Source organism: Bombina bombina, chromosome 3, assembly GCF_027579735.1.
Source record: "Bombina bombina isolate aBomBom1 chromosome 3, aBomBom1.pri, whole genome shotgun sequence".
Classification (NCBI taxonomy): Eukaryota; Metazoa; Chordata; class Amphibia; order Anura; family Bombinatoridae; genus Bombina; species Bombina bombina.
The window spans coordinates 665,425,144-665,444,908 of record NC_069501.1 but is presented as its reverse complement, the minus strand read 5'-3'; the positions used below and the strand labels follow the sequence as shown (position 1 = coordinate 665,444,908).

At 43.7% G+C, this 19,765-nt stretch overlaps 1 protein-coding gene across 3 annotated transcripts in view; it reads left to right on the top strand.

Moving 5' to 3' along the window:
- DTX2 (deltex E3 ubiquitin ligase 2) overlaps positions 1 to 19,765 on the top strand; it is a 284,538-nt gene that overhangs the window by 67,271 nt on the left and 197,502 nt on the right. For all 3 annotated transcript variants that reach the window (XM_053707411.1, XM_053707410.1, XM_053707408.1), the window contains exon 4: positions 18,032 to 18,090. In XM_053707411.1, coding sequence (XP_053563386.1) covers positions 18,032 to 18,090 — 59 coding nt within the window. The remainder of the gene's footprint in view (positions 1 to 18,031; positions 18,091 to 19,765) is intronic.

Genomic DNA, 19,765 nt, shown 5'->3' with positions numbered 1-19,765 from the left:
AGTCCCCAAGGTCGAGGGGGCGGTTTCTACTCTACACAAGCGCGCCACTATACCCATAGAAGATAGTTGTGCTTTCCAAGATCCTATGGATAAAAAATTAGAAGGTCTGTTAAAGATGTTTGTTCAGCAAGGTTCCCTTCTACAACCAATTGCATGCATTGTCCCTGTCACTGCAGCCGCGTGTTTCTAGTTTGATGAGCTAGGAAAGGCGATTATTAGTAATTCTTCTTCTTATGAGGAGATTATGGACAGAATTCGTGCTCTTAAATTGGCTAATTCTTTCACCCTAGACGCCACCTTGCAATTGGCTAGGTTAGCGGCGAAACAATTCTGGGTTTGCTATTGTGGCGCAGAGCGCTTTGGTTAAAATCTTGGGCAGCGGATGCGTCTTCCAAGAACAAATTGCTTGACATTCCTTTCAAGGGGAAAAACACTCTTTGGCCCTGACTTGAAAGAGATTATCTCTGATATCACTGGGGGCAAGGGCCACGCCCTTCCTCAGGATAGGTCTTTTCAAGACCAAAAATAAACCTAAGTTTCGTCCCTTTCGCAGAAACGGATCAGCCCCAAGGGCTACGTCCTCTAAGCAGGAAGGTAATACTTCTCAAGCCAATCCAGCCTGGAGACCTATGCAAGGCTGGAACAAAGGAAAACAGGCCAGGAAACCTGCCACTGCTACCAAGACAGCATGAAATGCGGGCCCCCGATCCGGGACCGGATCTGGTGGGGGGCAGACTCTCTCTCTTCGCTCAGGCTGGGGCAAGAGATGTTCTGGATCCTTGGGCGCTAGAAATAGTCTCCCAAGGTTATTCTCTGGAGTTCAAGGGGCTTCCTCCAAGGGGGAGGTTCCACAGGTCTCAGTTGTCTTCAGACCACATAAGAAGACAGGCATTCTTACATTGGGTAGAAGACCTGCTAAAAATGGGAGTGATTCATCCTGTTCCATTAGGAGAACAAGGGATGGGGTTCTACTCCAATCTGTTCATAGTTCCCAAAAAAGAGGGAACGTTCAGACCAATCTTAGATCTCAAGATCTTGAACAAGTTTCTCAAGGTTCCATCGTTCAAGATGGAAACCATTCGAACACTTCTTCCTTCCATCCAGGAAGGTCAATTCATGACCAAGGTGGATTTCAAGGATGCGTATCTACATATTCCTATCCACAAGGAACATCATCGGTTCCTAAGGTTTGCATTCCTGGACAAGCATTTCCAGTTCGTGGCGTTTTCTTTCGGATTAGCCACTGCTCCTAGGATTTTCTCATAGGTACTAGGGTCCCTTCTGGCGGTGCTAAGACCAAGGGGCATTGCTGTAGTACCTTACTTGGACGACATTCTGATTCGAGCGTCGTCCCTTCCTCAAGTAAAGGCTCACACGGACATTGTCCTGGCCTTTCTCAGATCTCACGGATGGAAAGTGAACGTGGAAAAGAGTTCTCTATCTCCGTCAACGAGGGTTCCCTTCTTGGGAACTATAATAGACTCCTTAGAAATGAGGATTTTTCTGACAGAAGCCAGAAAAACAAAACTTCTAGACTCTTGTCGGATACTTCATTCCGTTCCTCTTCCTTCCATAGCGCAGTGCATGGAAGTGATAGGTTTGATGGTAGCGGCAATGGACATAGTTCCTTTTGTGCGCATTCATCTAAGACCATTACAACTGTTCATCCTCAGTCAGTGGAATGGGGACTATTCAGACTTGTCTCCGAAGATACAAGTAAATCAGAGGACCAGAGACTCATTCCGTTGGTGGCTGTCCCTGGACAACCTGTCACAAGGGATGACCTTCCGCAGACCAGAGTGGGTCATTGTCACGACCGACGCCAGTCTGATGGGCTGGGGCGCGGTCTGGGGATCCCTGAAAGCTCAGGGTCTTTGGTCTCGGGTAGAATCTCTTCTACCGATAAATATTCTGGAACTGAGAGCGATATTCAATGCTCTCAAAGCTTGGCCTCAGCTAGCGAGGGCCAAGTTCATACATCAACCATCAGGGGGGAACAAGGAGTTCCCTAGCGATGGAAGAAGTGACCAAAATCATTCTATGGGCGGAGTCTCACTCCTGCCACCTGTCTGCTATCCACATCCCAGGAGTGGAAAATTGGGAAGTGGATTTTCTGAGTCGTCAGACATTGCATCCGGGGGAGTGGGAACTCCATCCGGAAATCTTTGCCCAAGTCACTCAACCGTGGGGCATTCCAGACATGGATCTGATGGCCTCTCGTCAGAACTTCAGAGTTCCTTACTACGGGTACAGATCCAGGGATCCCAAGGCGGCTCTAGTGGATGCACTAGTAGCACCTTGGACCTTCAAACTAGCTTATGTGTTCCCGCCGTTTCCTCTCATCCCCAGGCTGGTAGCCAGGATCAATCAGGAGAGGGCGTCGGTGATTTTGATAGCTCCTGCGTGGCCACGCAGGACTTGGTATGCAGATCTGGTGAATATGTCATCGGCTCCACCATGGAAGCTACCTTTGAGACGAGACCTTCTTGTTCTAGGTCCGTTCGACCCACTCCAGCTGACTGCTTGGAGATTGAACGCTTGATCTTATCAAAGCGAGGGTTCTCAGATTCTGTTATTAATACTCTTGTTCAGGCCTGAAAGCCTGTAACCAGAAAAATTACCACATAATTTGGTATATCTGTTGGTGTGAATCTGCAGGATTCCCTTGGGACAAGGTTAAGATTCCTAAGAGTCTATCCTTCCTTCGAGAAGGATTGGAAAAAGGATTATCTGCAAGTTCCTTGATGGGACAGATTTCTGCCTTGTCTGTGTTACTTCACAAAAAGCTGGCAGCTGTGCCAGATGTTCTAGCCTTTGTTCAGGCTCTGGTTAGAATCAAGCCTGTTTACAAAATTTTGACTCCTCCTTGGAGTCTCAACCTAGTTCTTTCAGTTCTTCAGGGGGTTCCGTTTGAACCCTTACATTCCGTTGATATTAAGTTATTATCTTGGAAAGTTTTGTTTTTGGTTGCAATTTCTTCTGCTAGAAGAGTTTCAGAATTATCTGCTCTGCAGTGTTCTTCTCCTTATCTGGTGTTCCATGCAGATAAGGTGGTTTTGCGTACTAAACCTGGTTTTCTTCCAAAAGTTGTTTCTAACAAAAACATTAACCAGGAGATAGTTGTGCCTTCTTTGTGACCTAATCCAGTTTCAAAGAAGGAACGTTTGTTGCACAACTTGGATGTAGTTCGTGCTCTCAAATTTTACTTAGCAGCTACTAAGGATTTCAGACAAACTTTGTCTTTGTTTGTTGTTTATTCTGGTAAACGGAGAGGTCAAAAAGCAACTTCTACCTCTCTCTCCTTCTGGATTAAAAGCATTATCCGATTGGCTTATGAGACTGCCGGACGGCAGCCTCCTGAAAGAATCACAGCTCACTCCACTAGGGCTGTGGCTTCCACATGGGCCTTCAAGAACGAGGCTTCTGTTGATCAGATATGTAAGGCAGCGACTTGGTCTTCACTGCACACTTTTTCTAAATTTTACAAATTTGATACTTTTGCTTCTTCTGAGGCTATTTTTGGGAGAAAGGTTTTGCAAGCCGTGGTGCCTTCCATTTAGGTGACCTGATTTGCTCCCTCCCTTCATCCGTGTCCTAAAGCTTTGGTATTGGTTCCCACAAGTAAGGATGACGCCGTGGACCGGACACACCTATGTTGGAGAAAACAGAATTTATGTTTACCTGATAAATTACTTTCTCCAACGGTGTGTCCGGTCCACGGCCCGCCCTGGTTTTTTTAATCAGGTCTGATAATTTATTTTCTTTAACTACAGTCACCACGGTAACATATGGTTTCTCCTATGCAAATATTCCTCCTTAACGTCGGTCGAATGACTGGGGTAGGCGGAGCCTAGGAGGGATCATGTGACCAGCTTTGCTGGGCTCTTTGCCATTTCCTGTTGGGGAAGAGAATATCCCACAAGTAAGGATGACGCCGTGGACCGGACACACCGTTGGAGAAAGTAATTTATCAGGTAAACATAAATTCTGTTTTCTTTTTAAAGACACGATGAGTCCACGGATTTCATCCTTACTTGTGGGATATTCACCTCCTGGTCAGCAGGAGGAGGCAAAGAACACCACAGCAGAGCTGCTATATATAGCTCCTCCCTTCCCTCCCACTCCAGTCATTCTCTTTGCCTACGTTAGTGATAGGAAGAGGTAAAGTGAGATGTTAGAATAGATTCTTCAATCAAGAGTTTATTATTTTTAAAGTATTGCCAGAGTGTGCTGCTTTGTTCTAGGGTTTAGCCTAGTCCATATCAGTCTCTACAGTAGAGCTTTTGGTGGCTTTAGAACAATGGGAACTTGTTGGACATAATTCTCACTGCGCCTCCCATAGATTATATGCTGCCCTATTTGTGAAAGTCTGAGGGGTAAAATATAGACTCAGTACTTTTTGTTTTCCACAGGCCAATGTGAGGGAGAAGAAAAAGAAACCTCGCAAGCCGCGTGAGCTGTCTTACTGCCGGGCAGATTTCTGAGGTAAGTGCCAACTTTTATTTTCTGGAAGACAACAGAAAGATTGGCACTTTATTATTTTCAGGGACACTTTATGACATTATCCCTGGGAGTGAGGATAATTTATTGGGCAGTGATTGCAGGCACTGGAGGACGTGGAGAAGTGGCTCTTATTTTTTATGGGGATTTCGCCATGTTAACAAGTTTATAGAGCGCAGGTCTTATTTTATTTACCCGAGTTGGATTGGCCTTTTTTATACAAGTTAGGGGTTACTCATGGTAGCGCAACTCCCCACTCCCGACGGCTGTATTTTATTTTCTAGCCGATCGGGAGGTATGTCTTTACATGGCTATGGTGTGGGTTACTGTTCCGACAGCTCCATTTTTACTAATTAGCCGCCCGGGAGTTCCAGCTTGATATGCCCACGATGGGCGGAGCTAGGCTACGCTACGTAACACTAAAGAAAGTTTGCGCGCCTTCTTTGTACAGTCCCGGTAAACGAGCGAAGGGGGGTCTCCTCTGCTGTGGTCATTCAGCAGGGAGGCTTTCTCATACATACTAAGAATAGGTTTAAGTGGTGCGGATACATGGTGTTTGTTAGTCAACCTTATGTTAGCAGACAGACATCTCTAACAAAAAGGGACAACAGTTGCGATTTTCGGCTTGTATGTTACAATCCATTTTGTAAAAATAAAGCACTGTTTTTTAATATGTAAAGGCACAGTACCACCCGATTTTTAGTTAAACAACTTGTGCTGTAAGAGGCCCTACACCATTTACGTTTGCATATCTACTGTTAATGGTATAAATGTAAGGTGTTTCTAAACATTTAAAGAGACAGTACCACCCTATTTGAGTTAATCATTTAAGGGCACAGTACCACCTAATTTTAAGTTAATCAACTTATGATGTATTTTAGTCCAAAAGGCCCTATGTCATATTTGTTGGCTCTACAGTTAATGGAATAAATGTATAGCACATTTAGGAATTTTAAGACACAGTAAGCATTATTATGTTAAATGCAAATGAAGAGGTTACATGTGCATTATGCCTTTGATGCTTATGTAATAATTTCTCTTACTTGGTGTATTCAGTCCACGGATTCATCCTTACTTGTGGGATATTCTCAGTCCCTACAGGAAGTGGCAAAGAGAGCACACAGCAAAGCTGTCCATATAGCTCCCCTCAGGCTCCGCCCCCCCAGTCATTCTCTTTGCCGCTCTAACAAGTAGCATCTCCACGGGAGGGTAAAGAGTATGTGGTGTTAGATTTGTAGTTTTTATTTCTTCAATCAAGAGTTTATTTTAAAATAGTGCTGGTTTGTACTATTTACTCTGAGGCAGAAAGTGATGAAGATTTCTGCTGAGAGGAAAAAGATTTTAGCATGTTGTAACTAAAATCCATGGCTGTTCCCACACAGGACTGTTGAGTACAGGAGAACTTCAGTTGGGGGGAACAGTTTGCAGGCTTATACTGCTTAAGGTATGTTCAGTCATTTTTTCTAACAAGACCTGGTAGTGCTAGAAGACTGACAGAAATCCCATGAGGGAAGGTAAGCCATTTTCTGAGACACAGTATAGAATGATGGCTTCAGTTAAGGTCTTTAATACTTACAGACACTGTGATGGGCTAAATCGATTACTTTATTAGGGTAATCTTATATTTATTAAGCGTTTTAGACGTTGGAAACACTTTTTGGGGACTTTTTTACGCCTGGCATTTTGTAAGACCGCTAATCTTAATCAGAAAGGCCCCATAACTCTGGAGTAATGAAGGAGGGGGCCTCATTTTCGCGTCTCAATTGCGCAGTTAATTTGCAACACAGCTCCATGCAGCTTCATGGGCAGAGCCTTTAGAGTACAGGAGGACTTCAGGGAGGCTTAATTTACACCTGCAATTAACCCTAAAGGAAGGTAAAGCCACAGCAAAGACTGTGGCATCGTACTGTAGTGGGTTAAACCGGGTGTTTACTTCATTTTGCTCCGGTTTGGGCATTAAGGGGTTAAATGATTTGAACATTTGTGTGCAATCATTTCAAGACATTAGGATCATGTGGTGAAAATTTCATTAAGATCGGATGTTTTTTGATGATTTGGTAAAAAAGTGTGTGCCTTTTATTATTTAAAGAGACAGTAACGTTTTTGCAAAAAGTATTTTTTTCAATATTTTAGTGTTGTCTGAGTCTGTCAAACATGTCTGAGCCTTCAGATAGACCTTGTTCTTTATGTTCAAAAGCCATGGCAGTACCCCCATTGCATTTATGTTTAAAGTGTGCAAAAACATCTAAGCATTTTAAAGATCATCCAGTGACAATTAAAAATGCTGCCCAAGATGATTCCTTAACGGAGGGTAATGAGGATAGTCCTTCTTCCTCCCCCCACGTGTCTACACCAGTTGCGCCCGCGATGCCTAGTACCTCTAGCGCATTGGCCCCTATTACTTTGCAACAATTAGCAGCAGTGATGGATAATTCCCTTGCAGCATTTTTATCCAAACTGCCAGTTTTTCCAAGAAAGCGCGATAGCTCAGTTTTAAATACAGAGGATGAGCAATCTGACGCTGTGGATAATTTATCTGTAGTACCCTCACAAAACCAAGTAGCTGTGAGGGAAGGTCTGTCTGAGGGAGAAATTTCTGATACAGGGAAAGTTTCTCAGCGGGCAGATTCAGATTCCTTAGCATTTAAATTTAAGCTGGAACACCTCCGCGTACTGCTTAAGGAGGTTTTAGCTACGCTGGATGATTGTGACCCCATGGTGGTCCCAGAAAAATTGTGTAAGATGGACAGGTTTTTAGAGGTCCCTGTATACACTGAGGCATTTCCGATCCCAAAGAGGGTGGCGGATATTGTGACTAGGGAGTGGGAGAGACCAGGGGTACCCTTTGTCCCCCCCCCCTATCTTTAAGAAAATGTTCCCCATAAATGACCCCAGGCGGGACGAGTGGCAGACGGTCCCTAAGGTGGAGGGGGCAGTTTCAACACTTGCTAAGCGTACAACTATACCAATAGAGGACAGTTGTGCTTTCAAAGATCCTATGGATAAAAAATTGGAAGGATTGCTGAAGAAAATTTTTGTTCAGCAAGGTTTTCTACTTCAACCAATTGCCTGCATAATTCCCATAACTACTGCAGCAGCTTTTTGGTTCGAGGCCCTGGAGGAGTCGCTCCAGAGGGAGACTTTATACGATGAGGTCATGGATCGAATTCATGCTCTAAAGCTGGCTAATTCTTTTATCACTGATGCCGCTTTCCAGTTAGCTAAACTAGCGGCAAAAAACTCAGGTTTTGCCATTATGGCGCGAAGAGCGCTTTGGCTCAAATCATGGTCGGCGGATGTGTCGTCCAAAACAAAACTGTTAAATATTCCCTTCAAGGGGAAGACTCTTTTCGGCCCAGAGCTGAAAGAAATTATCTCAGATATCACTGGGGGCAAGGGTCATGCCCTTCCACAAGATAGGCCGGTTAAGGCCAAAAACAAGGCTAATTTTCGCTCCTTTCGCAACTTCAGGAGCGGACCAGCTGCAACCTCTGCTGTCGCAAAGCAAGATAACACTTCCCAGCCCAAAGCAACCTGGAAACCCATGCAGGGCTGGAATAAGGGTAAACAGGCCAAGAAGCCTGCTCCTGCTACCAAGACAGCATGAAGGGGTAGCCCCCGATCCGGGACCGGATCTAGTAGGGGGCAGACTTTCTCTCTTTGCTCAGGCAAGAGACGTTCCGGATCCCTGGGCATTAGAAATAGTTGCTCAGGGGTACCTTCTAGAATTCAAGGATTCTCCCCCAAGGGAAAGGTTCCACAGTTCTCGTTTGTCTTCAGACCAAACAAAGAAACAGGCGTTCTTACGCTGTGTAGAAGATCTCCTAAAAATGGGAGTAATACACCCAGTTCCAATTGCAGAACAAGGACTGTGCTTTTACTCAAACCTGTTCGTAGTTCCCAAAAAAGAGGGAACTTTCAGGCCAATCCTGGATCTAAAGATTCAAAACAAATTCCTCAGAGTTCCGTCTTTCAAGATGGAAACCATTCGGACAATCTTGTCGATGATCCAGGAAGGTCAATATATGACTACCATGTATCTAAAGGATGCATATCTACATATTCCTATCCACAAAGATCACCATCAGTTCCTAAGGTTCGCCTTTCTGGACAAACATTACCAGTTCGTGGCTCTTCCTTTCGGGTTGGCCACCGCTCCCAGAATTTTCACAAAGGTGCTAGGGTCCCTTCTAGCGGTTCTAAGACCACGGGGCATTGCAGTAGCACCTTACCTAGACGACATATTAATACAGGCGTCGTCCTTTCACAGAGCCAAGGCTCATACGGACATCGTTCTGGCCTTTCTAAGGTCTCACGGGTGGAAGGTGAACGTAGAGAAGAGTTCTCTGTCCCCGCTCACAAGGGTTCCCTTTCTGGGAACAATAATAGACCCGGTAGAAAGGAAAATCTTTCTGACAGAGGTCAGGAAGTCAAAACTGCTGAATACTTGCCGAGTTCTTCATTCCATTCCTCTGCCTTCCGTGGCTCAATGCATGGAAGTTATTGGTTTAATGGTTGCGGCAATGGACGTAGTCCCTTTCGCCCGAATCCATCTCAGACCACTGCAGCTGTGCATGCTCAAACAGTGGAATGGAGATTACGCAGATTTTGTCTCCTCAAATTCAAATGGATCAAAGAACCAGAGACTCTCTTCTCTGGTGGTTGTCTCAAGTTCACCTGTCGCAGGGAATGAGTTTCCGCAGACCGGAGTGGATCATTGTCACGACCGATGCCAGTCTGGTAGGCTGGGGTGCGGTCTGGAACTCCCTGAAGGCTCAGGGACTATGGTCTCGGGAAGAATCTCTTCTCACGATAAACATTTTGGAGCTGAGAGCGATATTCAATACGCTCCAGGCGTGGCCTCAACTAGCAGAGGCCAAATTAATCAGGTTTCAGTCGGACAACATCACGACTGTGGCATTCATCAATCATCAGGGAGGAACAATGAGTTCCCTAGCGATGAAGGAAGTAACCAAGATCATCAAATGGGCGGAGGATCACTCCTGCCATCTATCTGCAATTCACATCCCAGGGGTAGACAACTGGGAGGCGGATTTTCTAAGTCGTCAGACTTTCCATCCGGGGGAGTGGGAACTCCACCCGGAGGTCTTTGCTCAGCTGACCCAGCTTTGGGGCATTCCAGAGTTGGATCTGATGGCGTCCCGTCAGATCACCAAACTTCCCCTTTACGGATCCAGATCCAGGGATCCCAAGGCGGCATTGATAGATGCATTAATAGCGCCTTGGTCATTCAGTCTAGCTTATGTCTTTCCACCGTTTCCTCTTCTCCCTCGGCTAATAGCCAGAATCAAACAGGAGAAGGCTTCGGTAATTCTGATAGCGCCTGCGTGGCCACGCAGGACTTGGTATGCAGACCTAGTGGACATGTCATCGGTCCCACCATGGAAACTGCCATCGAAGCAGGATCTTCTAATCCAAGGTCCTTTCAAGCATCCAAATCTAGTTTCTCTGCAACTGACTGCTTGGAGATTGAACGCTTAATCCTAGCTAAGCAGGGTTTCTCTGATTCAGTTATAGATACTCTGATACAGGCCAGAAAGCCTGTCACCAGGAAAATTTACTATAAGATATGGCGGAAATATCTTTGTTCGTGTGAATCCAAGGGTTACTCGTGGAGTAAGGTTAGGATTCCAAGGATATTGTCTTTTCTCCAAGAAGGTCTGTCAGCTAGTTCCTTAAAAGGACAGATATCTGCTCTGTCTATTCTGTTACACAAGCGTCTGGCAGCTGTACCAGACATTCAGGCGTTTGCACAGGCCCTAGTTAGAGTCAAGCCTGTCTACAGACCTGTGACTCCTCCATGGAGTCTAAATTTAGTTCTTTCAGTTCTTCAAGGGGTTCCGTTTGAACCTTTGCATTCCATAGATATCAAGTTATCTTGGAAAGTTTTGTTTTTAGTAGCTATTTCTTCTGCTCGAAGAGTTTCAGAATTGTCTGCTTTGCAGTGTGATTCACCCTATCTGGTGTTCCATGCAGATAAGGTTGTCTTACGTACTAAACCTGGTTTCCTTCCAAAGGTGGTTTCTAATAGGAATATTAACCAGGAAATCATTTTTCCTTCTCTGTGCCCTAATCCAGTTTCTAAGACGGAACGACTGTTGCACAATCTTGATGTGGTTCGTGCTTTAAAGCAACCAAAGATTTCAGACAAACATCATCCTTGTTTGTTGTGTATTCTGGTAAGAGGAGAGGTCAGAAAGCGACTGCTACCTCTCTGTCATTCTGGCTGAAAAGCATCATCCGATTGGCTTATGAGACTGCTGGTAAGCAGCCTCCTGAACGAATTACAGCTCATTCCACCAGAGCTGTGGCTTCCACATGGGCTTTCAAGAATGAAGCTTCTGTTGAACAGATTTGTAAGGCAGCGACTTGGTCTTCTCTGCATACATTCGCCAAATTTTATAAATTCGATACTTTTGCTTCTGTGGAGGCTATTTTTGGGAGAAAGGTTTTGCAAGCAGTGGTGCCTTCCGTTTAGGTTACCTGACTTGTTCCCTTCCTTCATCCGTGTCCTATTGCTTTGGTATTGGTATCCCACAAGTAAGGATGAATCAGTGGACTGAATACACCAAGTAAGAGAAAACAGAATTTATGCTTACCTGATAAATTACTTTCTCTTACAGGTGTATTCAGTCCACGGCCCGCGCTGATATTTAAGTCAGGTTCAAATTTAATTTACAATAACTACAGTCACCACTGCACCCTATGGTTCTCCTTTTTCTCCTAACCGTCAGTCGAATGACTGGGGGGGCGGAGCCTGAGGGGAGCTATATGGACAGCTTTGCTGTGTGCTCTCTTTGCCACTTCCTGTAGGGATTGAGAATATCCCACAAGTAAGGATGAATCCGTGGACTGAATACACCTGTAAGAGAAAGTAATTTATCAGGTAAGCATAAATTCTGTTTTTTTTTTTTTTTTTTTTGTTACTAAGGTTTGGAGAGGATTTTACATTTTCAGAGCCAACATTGTCTTGAATGTGACAAGAAGCATTCTGACAATGTTCAATATATGCCGTAGCTTTCTCCTTAAGTGTCCTAAAAAACTTAGCGTCCATCCAGTGCCCTGCTTTTTCCTCCACAACTCTTTCGGGAGTTATCTTGCAAAACATCCCTTCCCTCTTGTACTAGGCGATCTCGGGTGTGTTTGTTGGCTTTTCCCATGTTGCAGGGAGAGCGCAAGAGGAAAATTAAACATTCAGTGAGCGAGGCATCTATCACGGTTGTTGCTATTTCAGAAGTCCCCTCCTAGACTGATGAAAAGAATACTTTGGTAGTCTCTGAGAATAAGATTTCAGTTTCTGACAGTATAATTCCTCCTGCTGATACTGCAGTAGTTTCTTTCAGGTTTAAGCTAGAGCACCTCCGTCTGTTACTTAAGGAGGTTTTAGCTACTTTGGTTGACAGCGACTCTTATGCTGGACAGATAGCTCAGCTTGCTAAGACACTGTGGCTGAGCCCTGTAGCAACCCAAGGGTTCCATCCCCGGCGAGGTCCACTCAGCCTTTCATCCTCCCGAGGTCAATAAAGTGAGCAGCGCCTTGAGACCCTTAGGGGTGATTAGTCGCGCTTTACAAGTACCCAATACAATATCATTCAACTAATATTTCGAGGTTACTTCCTTGACGGATCGTTTTTCGGTTCCTGACCAAGCTTTTGAGTTAAGGCGGCTCTATTACGGAGACCTGGACAAACAGTTCACAAGGTGAAAGGAACAGTTTCCACTTTAGCTAAGAGTACTACTATTCCCATAGAGGATAGTTGGGCCTTCAAAGGATTCTATAGAGGGTTTACTCAAGAAAATTTATGTAAACCAGGACTTATGACAACCATCTGTGTGCATGGCTACCGTCACTTGCTCGGCGGTATATTGGTTTGATACATTGTCTGATGTTATCAGGACAGAACTTCCCAGGATGTATTTCAGGATTGGATAAAAGCTTTTAATTAGCTATTCCCTTATTACGGATGCTTCCCTTCAAGTTATCTATTTGGGAGCAAAGATTTCAGGTTTCTCTAGCTCGCAGAGCCTTATGCTTTAAACCTTGGTCTGCGGATGTGTCCTCTAAGTCTAAGCGTTTAGCAATTCCTTACAAGGGTAAGTCCTTGTTTGGACCTAGTTTGTCGGAACTTATCTCTGATATCATGGGGGATAAGAGAATCAAAAAAAAAAAAAAAAAAAAAGAGACTACAGAGTTGAAAAGGTTTCCCCCCCCAGAGGTAGGTTTCTGCTTTCAAGATTATCTGCAGACCAGACAAAAAGAGAGGCATTCTTACACTGCGTAGGAGGCCTCTCAGACCTGGGAGTGATGGTTTCAATTCCACTACAGGAACAGGGTCTGGGTTTTTTATTCCAATCTGTTTGTGGTTCTCGAGAAGAGGGTACCTTCAGACCTATTTTAGATCTCAAGAGTCTAAATAAATTTCTCAGAGTACTTTCATGTGTCCATTCACAAGACTCATCTCAAGTTTCTAAGGTTTGTTTCTCTGGACACACTCTTTCAGATCATGGTTCTTCCTTTCGGTTTTGCCACAACTCCCAGAATTTTCACAAAGGTATGGGAATTGCTGTTGGCGGTGCTTCGTTTACGGGGCATTACAGTGGCGCCCTATCTGGATGACATTCTAGTCCAGGCACCATTCTTCCAGCAAGCAAGATTTCACAACCTTCCTGCGTTTTCACAAGTGGCAGGTAAATTTGGGAAAAGAGTTCCTTAGTCCCAAGTACAAGGGTAACTTTCTTGGGAGCCATAATAGACTCTATATCTATGGTGATTTTTCTAACAGAAGTCAGGACATCAATGATTATAGATTCTTGTCTAGGCCTTCAGTCCACTTCTCGGCCATCAGTGGCTTAGTGCATGGAGGTAAGCGGGCTGATGGTGGCGACAATGGACATCATCCTGTTGGTTCGTTTTTCGCCTCAGACCTCTGCAGTTAAGCATCCTCGGGCTATGGAACAGAGATTATACATTTTTTTTCTACTCCGCTACTACTGAAGCAGGAGACAAGGATCTCTTCAATGGTGGTTGTCTCTGGATCTTTTCTCCCAGGGTCCTGCTTTCACAGCCCATCTTGGGTGATTGTGACAACAGAAGCCAACCTTCTAGGATTCGGAGTAGTCTCTTATGGAGGGTAGTACTCTTCGCTATGGGACTAGAGTTTTAAGTAGTCTTGTCAGCCTCTCAGTGAGAGCATTGACGAATGTTAGGGTCTGGAGATGCAGGGAGAGTCTTTCTGCGAAACCATCCAGACTAATATTAACAGCTCCTTAAGCAATCAACGTTGACGAGTTTCGCTGCCTGCTTTCTTCACTCAAGTCCATGTCAGAAGCGGTGCTGCAATCTGTCAAACTTGAAGGACTGTGTTACTGTTCCACGGCATAGATTCCTATGAAGGTTGCTAGCTTAAAAGCTTGGCACACTTTTTCTCATAGCAGGGACGGTCCTGCGTTGCGCACCATGTCATATAAAGGTGCTGTTTATTTTATTTAACATAAAGTTAGTTTTTTCTGTAGTCCTCCGCATATCGTACTTTAGCTATGGAGGATTCTGATTCATTAGAGGGTTCTCCCTCTATTTCAAAGAGTAATGCCTGTTTATATTGTGAGGGAGCTCTGGAATATCCGCCTTCTCAATTATGTTCCGTATGCCTTGATAAGGGGATTATATCAAATAACATTGACATGTTTGATACCACTGAGCCGCCCACCTCTGAGGAGTCATCGTCCAGTGAGGTGCACACCCTACATGCATCTTTTTATACACATGCAACTTCCCATTGCACTGCTAATCCTCCACGTGGAGGGGGCCTTTTTTCACCAGACATTACTGCGCAGTTTCATACGGCAGTGTCTGCGGCCATTAGTGCTTTCCCTCACAATGCTAAGCACAGGCGAAAGGTTAAATCTTGCACTCCTGCCCGGGTTGCATCATGTAATTTGTCGGATATATCTGATCAGTTATCCGAGGATGAGGTTCTCTCTGAAACTTCAGAGTATGAACTTTCAGGGTTGGAGTCTGCTGTCTGAAATACACCGCCTGTGGAGGATCCAGTTTTTAGATTTAGCACAGAAGGTTTACGCCTTCTACTAAGGGAGGTTTTGACTACATTAGAGGTTCCAAAGGCCGAGCTGCCAGATGAACTTCTGGGTCCTAAATTTGATGGCAATCATTAAGGACGAGTGCGACAGGATTAGATTCCTCTTCCCGTCGTCTGCCTTTTAAGGATCCCGGTTCCGGGCTCTTTATAAGGGTCAGTTTTTCTTTTTTCCATCTCTACTTGGTTGGTGCTATTTTTACGCTTGCCACACGTAATACTAGCCCGTGTGAGGATAGTTCGTCGTTCATAGAGCCACTGGATATAGGATGGAAACTCTGTTAAAGAGGATGTATCAACCTATGGGATATTTGCTGTTACTGGCGGCGCTTGTCGCAGCAGTTGCTGGAACGGCTACCTTTTGGTGCATCTCCTTTGCGAAAATTATTGAGGTGGAGGGTTCCCTCGCCATTTTTCAGGAAAGAATTACGGCCTTCTGGGTTACTAATTCTTTTATATGTACTGTTATTACGCAGATTATTTAGCCTATGGCTAAGACTTCAGGTTTTCTGTTCAGGCCTGTGAGGCGCTCTGACAGATATAACTTCTAAGTCTAGTCTCTTTCTATCTCTTTTAAGGGAAAGAGTTTGTTTGACTATCTCCACGGTTTCAGGGGCGAAGGGTGCCTTCATACCGTAAGATAAGGAGAACAAATCTAAGGGACAAAGTTTGTATGTTAGTTCCTTTAGTTCTGATAAAAGCCCAGCGTCAGATGCCTTCACTAAGCCAGAGCAAACCAAGAGTTCTTGGAAGCCGGCTCAGTCCTGGAATAGATCCAAGCAGAGCAAGAAGCCGGTTGAGAGAATCGCTCTCTTGGTAGCTCTGTCCGGATCACCTGTCCCGAAGGACATCCTTTATGACCATTCTGGGTGACTGTGACTACGGACAAAATTCTATCAGGATGGCGAGCTGTTTGGGGTGCCAAGAAGGCGCAGGGCCTGTGGATGCAGGAGAAAACCTCCCTCTGAAGGCTTGGCCCCTACTGGGTTCGTCCCAATTTATCTGATTCCAATCAGACAATATAACCTTGTGGCTTACATCAACCATCAGGGAGGAACAAGAAGCTCCCTAGCAATGAGGGAAGTATGTCAGATTCTGGAGTGGGTGGAGACCCACAACTGTTCGCTATCGGCGATCTACATTCCGGGTGTGCACATCTGGGAAGCGGATTTTCTCAGAAGACAATCCTTTCATCCGGGGGAATGGTCTCTCCATCCCGAAGTGTTTGCGGAGATATGCAACAGGTGGGGAACGCCGGAGATAGATCTCATGGTGTCCCGTCTCTATACCAAGCTACCCAGATATGGGTCGAGGTTCAGGGATCCTTGGGCGGAGCTAATAGATGTATTAGCGGTGCCTTGGAGGTTCAATCTAATTTATTTTTTCCTGCCATTACCACTCCTTCCTTGAGTGGTGGCTCGAACCATTCAGGAGCAGGCGTCAGTGATCTGTTGCTCCATCGTGGCCACGAAAGATATGGTTCGCTGATCAAGTGGGGATGTCATCTCCTCCTTGGAGGTTACCTTGTCGCAGGGATCTGCTGGAACTAGGCCCCTTTCTTCATCAAAATCTAGATTCTCTGAGGCTTACTGCGTGGAGATTGAATGCTTAGTCTAAGCCAAGAGAGGGGTTTCTGAGAGGGTTATTGATACTCTCATTCAAGCTCGTAAGCCGGTTACTTGTTGCATCTATCTAAGGTGTGGAGGACCTACTTATTCTGGTGTGAAGAGCGTGGTTTTTCTGGCACTAAGTAAAGATTGCCAGGATTCTTTCTTTTCTCCAGGAGGGAATGGAGAAGGGCCTCTCAACTAGTTCGTTGAAGGGACATATTTCGTCCCTGTCTGTTTTACTGCACTAGAGGCTTGCTTCCGGATGTACAGTCTTTTGTTATGGTTCTGACTAGGATCAGGCCGGTGTTTAGATCTAATGCTCCTCCTTGGAGTTTGAATCTTGTTCTTACAGTTTTGCAACGGGCTCCGTTTGAGCCTATGCATGAGGTTGACATTAAGTTGTTGTCTTGGAAGGCTCTTTTTCTACTAGCTATTGTTTCTATGCATAGAGTCTCTGAGATTGCTGCCTTGCAATGCGACCCTCCTTATCTGGTGTTCCATGCTGATAAGGCTGTTCTACTAGCTAAGTTGGGTTGTGTTAAATTGCAACATCAATCAAGAAATTGTGGTTCCTTCCTTATGTCCTAATCTTTCTTCATCGAAGGAACGTTTACTGCATAATCTGGATGTGGTTCGTGCCTTGAGGTTCCATCTTCAGGCTACGAAGGAATTTAGACAAACTTCTTCTCTGTTTGTTATCCTCCGCTTAGCATATGAGACAGTGGGACTTGAGCCTCCTCAGAGGATTACTGCTCATTCTACGAGAGCAGTGGCTTCCTCTTGGCTCTTCAAAAATTAGGCCTCTATGGATCAGATTTGTAAGGCGACTACCTAGTCCTCCTTACATACTTTTCCAAATTTTACAAGTTTGATGGTTTTGCTTCTGCTGAAGCAGTCTTCGGGAGAGAGGTTTTGCAGGCTGTTATGCCCTCATATTAGAGGCCGCCTTTCTTTTTTACCCTCCCGTTGGACCTTAATGAGGGACATAATCATGAAAGAAACTTTTGGGTTTCAGACAGAGCAATGCTCTATTACTGGGACCCAGCTGGACACATTGGGTGAGACAGTGACAAGCAGCTAGCTCACAGTAGTGCATTGATTCTGAGTCTACCTATGTATACTTTTCAACAATGGATACCAAGAGAACAAAGCACATTAGATAAATTAAGTAAATTGGAAAATTGTTAAAAAATATCATGTTCTTTCTGAATCATGAAAGTTTCTTTTTGACTTAACTGTCCTTTTAATGCCATTGCTCCCCTGTAAATCTGTGTACTCAGAATTAACCCTTTACTGATTTTCATGAAGCTCATTGAATAGATGATTGTTTGAAGTTGAATAGATCTGCACAAGGACCTAAGTGTGAGGAGGGAGGGGCAAGCATTCAAAACTAAATATGCTTCGTAGTTATTCTAAAAATGAAAACCATTATTTAAATTGATTTAAATTGGTCTTTCAGAGAAGTGATTTAAATTGTGATTTAAATCAATTTGATTTCAATCAAATCCACCCTGGTAATATGTATACAAAAGTAATAAAAATTATTTAAAACTACCTTTATGTTATTATTGCATGTAAATATTGCCTTAATGACATAACATATTGTTTACACTTGGTCCCATCTCCTATCCAAACTGTCTCATTTTACAGATGCAAATATTCCAAAATCCAAACCTTTTCTGGTCCCAAGCAGTTTGGATAGAGGGTTTCCTACCTCTATATTAGATATGAAATTTCCCTTGTACTAGCACTATAAAACATTTAGGGACTTGTTGTTAACAATATTTATTTTCTCTGTTTTTCAAGCATACCATCTTTGCCAGTCCAGGTGCAAACACACAGCACAATGAAACAAGCTCTTGCAGGTAACATTTGTTCATTTATATTGCTCCATTTAAATATATTACTTGTTATAGCTGTCAGTAAGTATTGTTTAGTAGACTTGTACATTCAGATTCTTCGTTAGGATCCAAATGCGGAAGTAAGTGCTATTTGGCTCTATTCGGAGCCGGATTGTTTCTGGTGCAAGATCACCACGTTAAGATCTGGATTTGCAAAGATCTTAATGTGGTGATCTTGCACCAGAATCAATCCGGCTCCGAAAAGAGCCAAATAGTGCTAACGAAGAACCTGATTGCACAAGTCTATTGTTTAGCTTTATTATTTTGTGTTGATCTACGTCAATAGACATGGATTGGAACTGAAAGAATATTTCATTGACCAACCTTGTTTAATGGTTTTACATTTCTGTTAAATTGGTTTCTCTTTTGCACAATTTATTCCCATATAGGAGAGTCTCTAAATGGGCCTTATGGATCAAGCACATGAATACAGCAACAGCCAGTCAACTTTTGACATATTTCTAATTTGCATAGTGTCCCTTTAAAAAAGACCTAGAATCCAAAAATATTAAATAGCATTAAACAAGTTGTGCAGTTACTATAAATCATTATTGAGATACATTATACGTCTGTTTCTCTCTTGAAAACAATATACAAATTAATTTTAGAATTAGCAAGTGTTTCTGTACTAGTCTAAAAATTGTGATATTGGAGTTATGTCACTATTCCTGCACACTTTGGTACAGAAGCATATGTAGTGCCTCGCATAGACAAATGCATGTATTGTCACAATTTTTTATTTAACATAAATGTTAAAGTGAAGGTCCATTTTGATGAATTAGTGCCCGGTTTTTAATAAACCTATTAAAAACAAGGGCACTTTAATTCATCAAAATTGACATGTCACTGTTTTCTTCAAAAACTTACCTTTTAATCCTGGCAGCTGCTCCAGCACTTCCTCCGCCCGTCGCAAGCCGTCTTTGCGGGTCAAAAATGATGAATCCGGCTTCCTCCAATCACACCGTTGCATCAGGCCAAGATTCCCCCGGGGCGGAAGCTGTTATTGGAGGAAGCCTGATTCGTCATTTCTGATGTTTGCAGAGGCTTCCGTCGGCCGTGGGAATCGCTGGAGCGGTTCCCAGGATTAAAAGGTAAGTTTTTGAAGAAAACAGTGAAATGTCAATTTTGATGAATTAAAGTGCCCTTGTTTTTAATAGGTTTATTAAAACCCGGGCCCTAATTCATCAAAATAGACCTTCACTTTAAGCTGGATATTAATGCATTTTGAACTTAGAAACCCACTGTTTCAGTGTTCTATGTTCGCTATCCATGTATGTGAGAGAGTGAATACTGTAAAAAGCTACATTTTACTCTTCTTTGATTAACTGCCCTGGTAAACACTTTTGATACAGACCTTGTATCAAAGATTTCTATAACCTTTGAACCAAAATATATCTATATATGTACTTAGGAAGATGTGGGGTGAAAAATAAAGAACCTTAATACTTAAAGGGACATTAAATACTTTGAGATAATATAAAATGATAAATCGTATATATAAAAAAACTCTGCAATATACTTTCATTATTTATTTTGTCTCCTTTTCCTGCCATTCCATTGTGAGCTTTTGAGTTCCTATTAGAAATGGAAGTGCAGAACACTGAACTGTTATACTGTTATATTCCACACAGCCATTGGC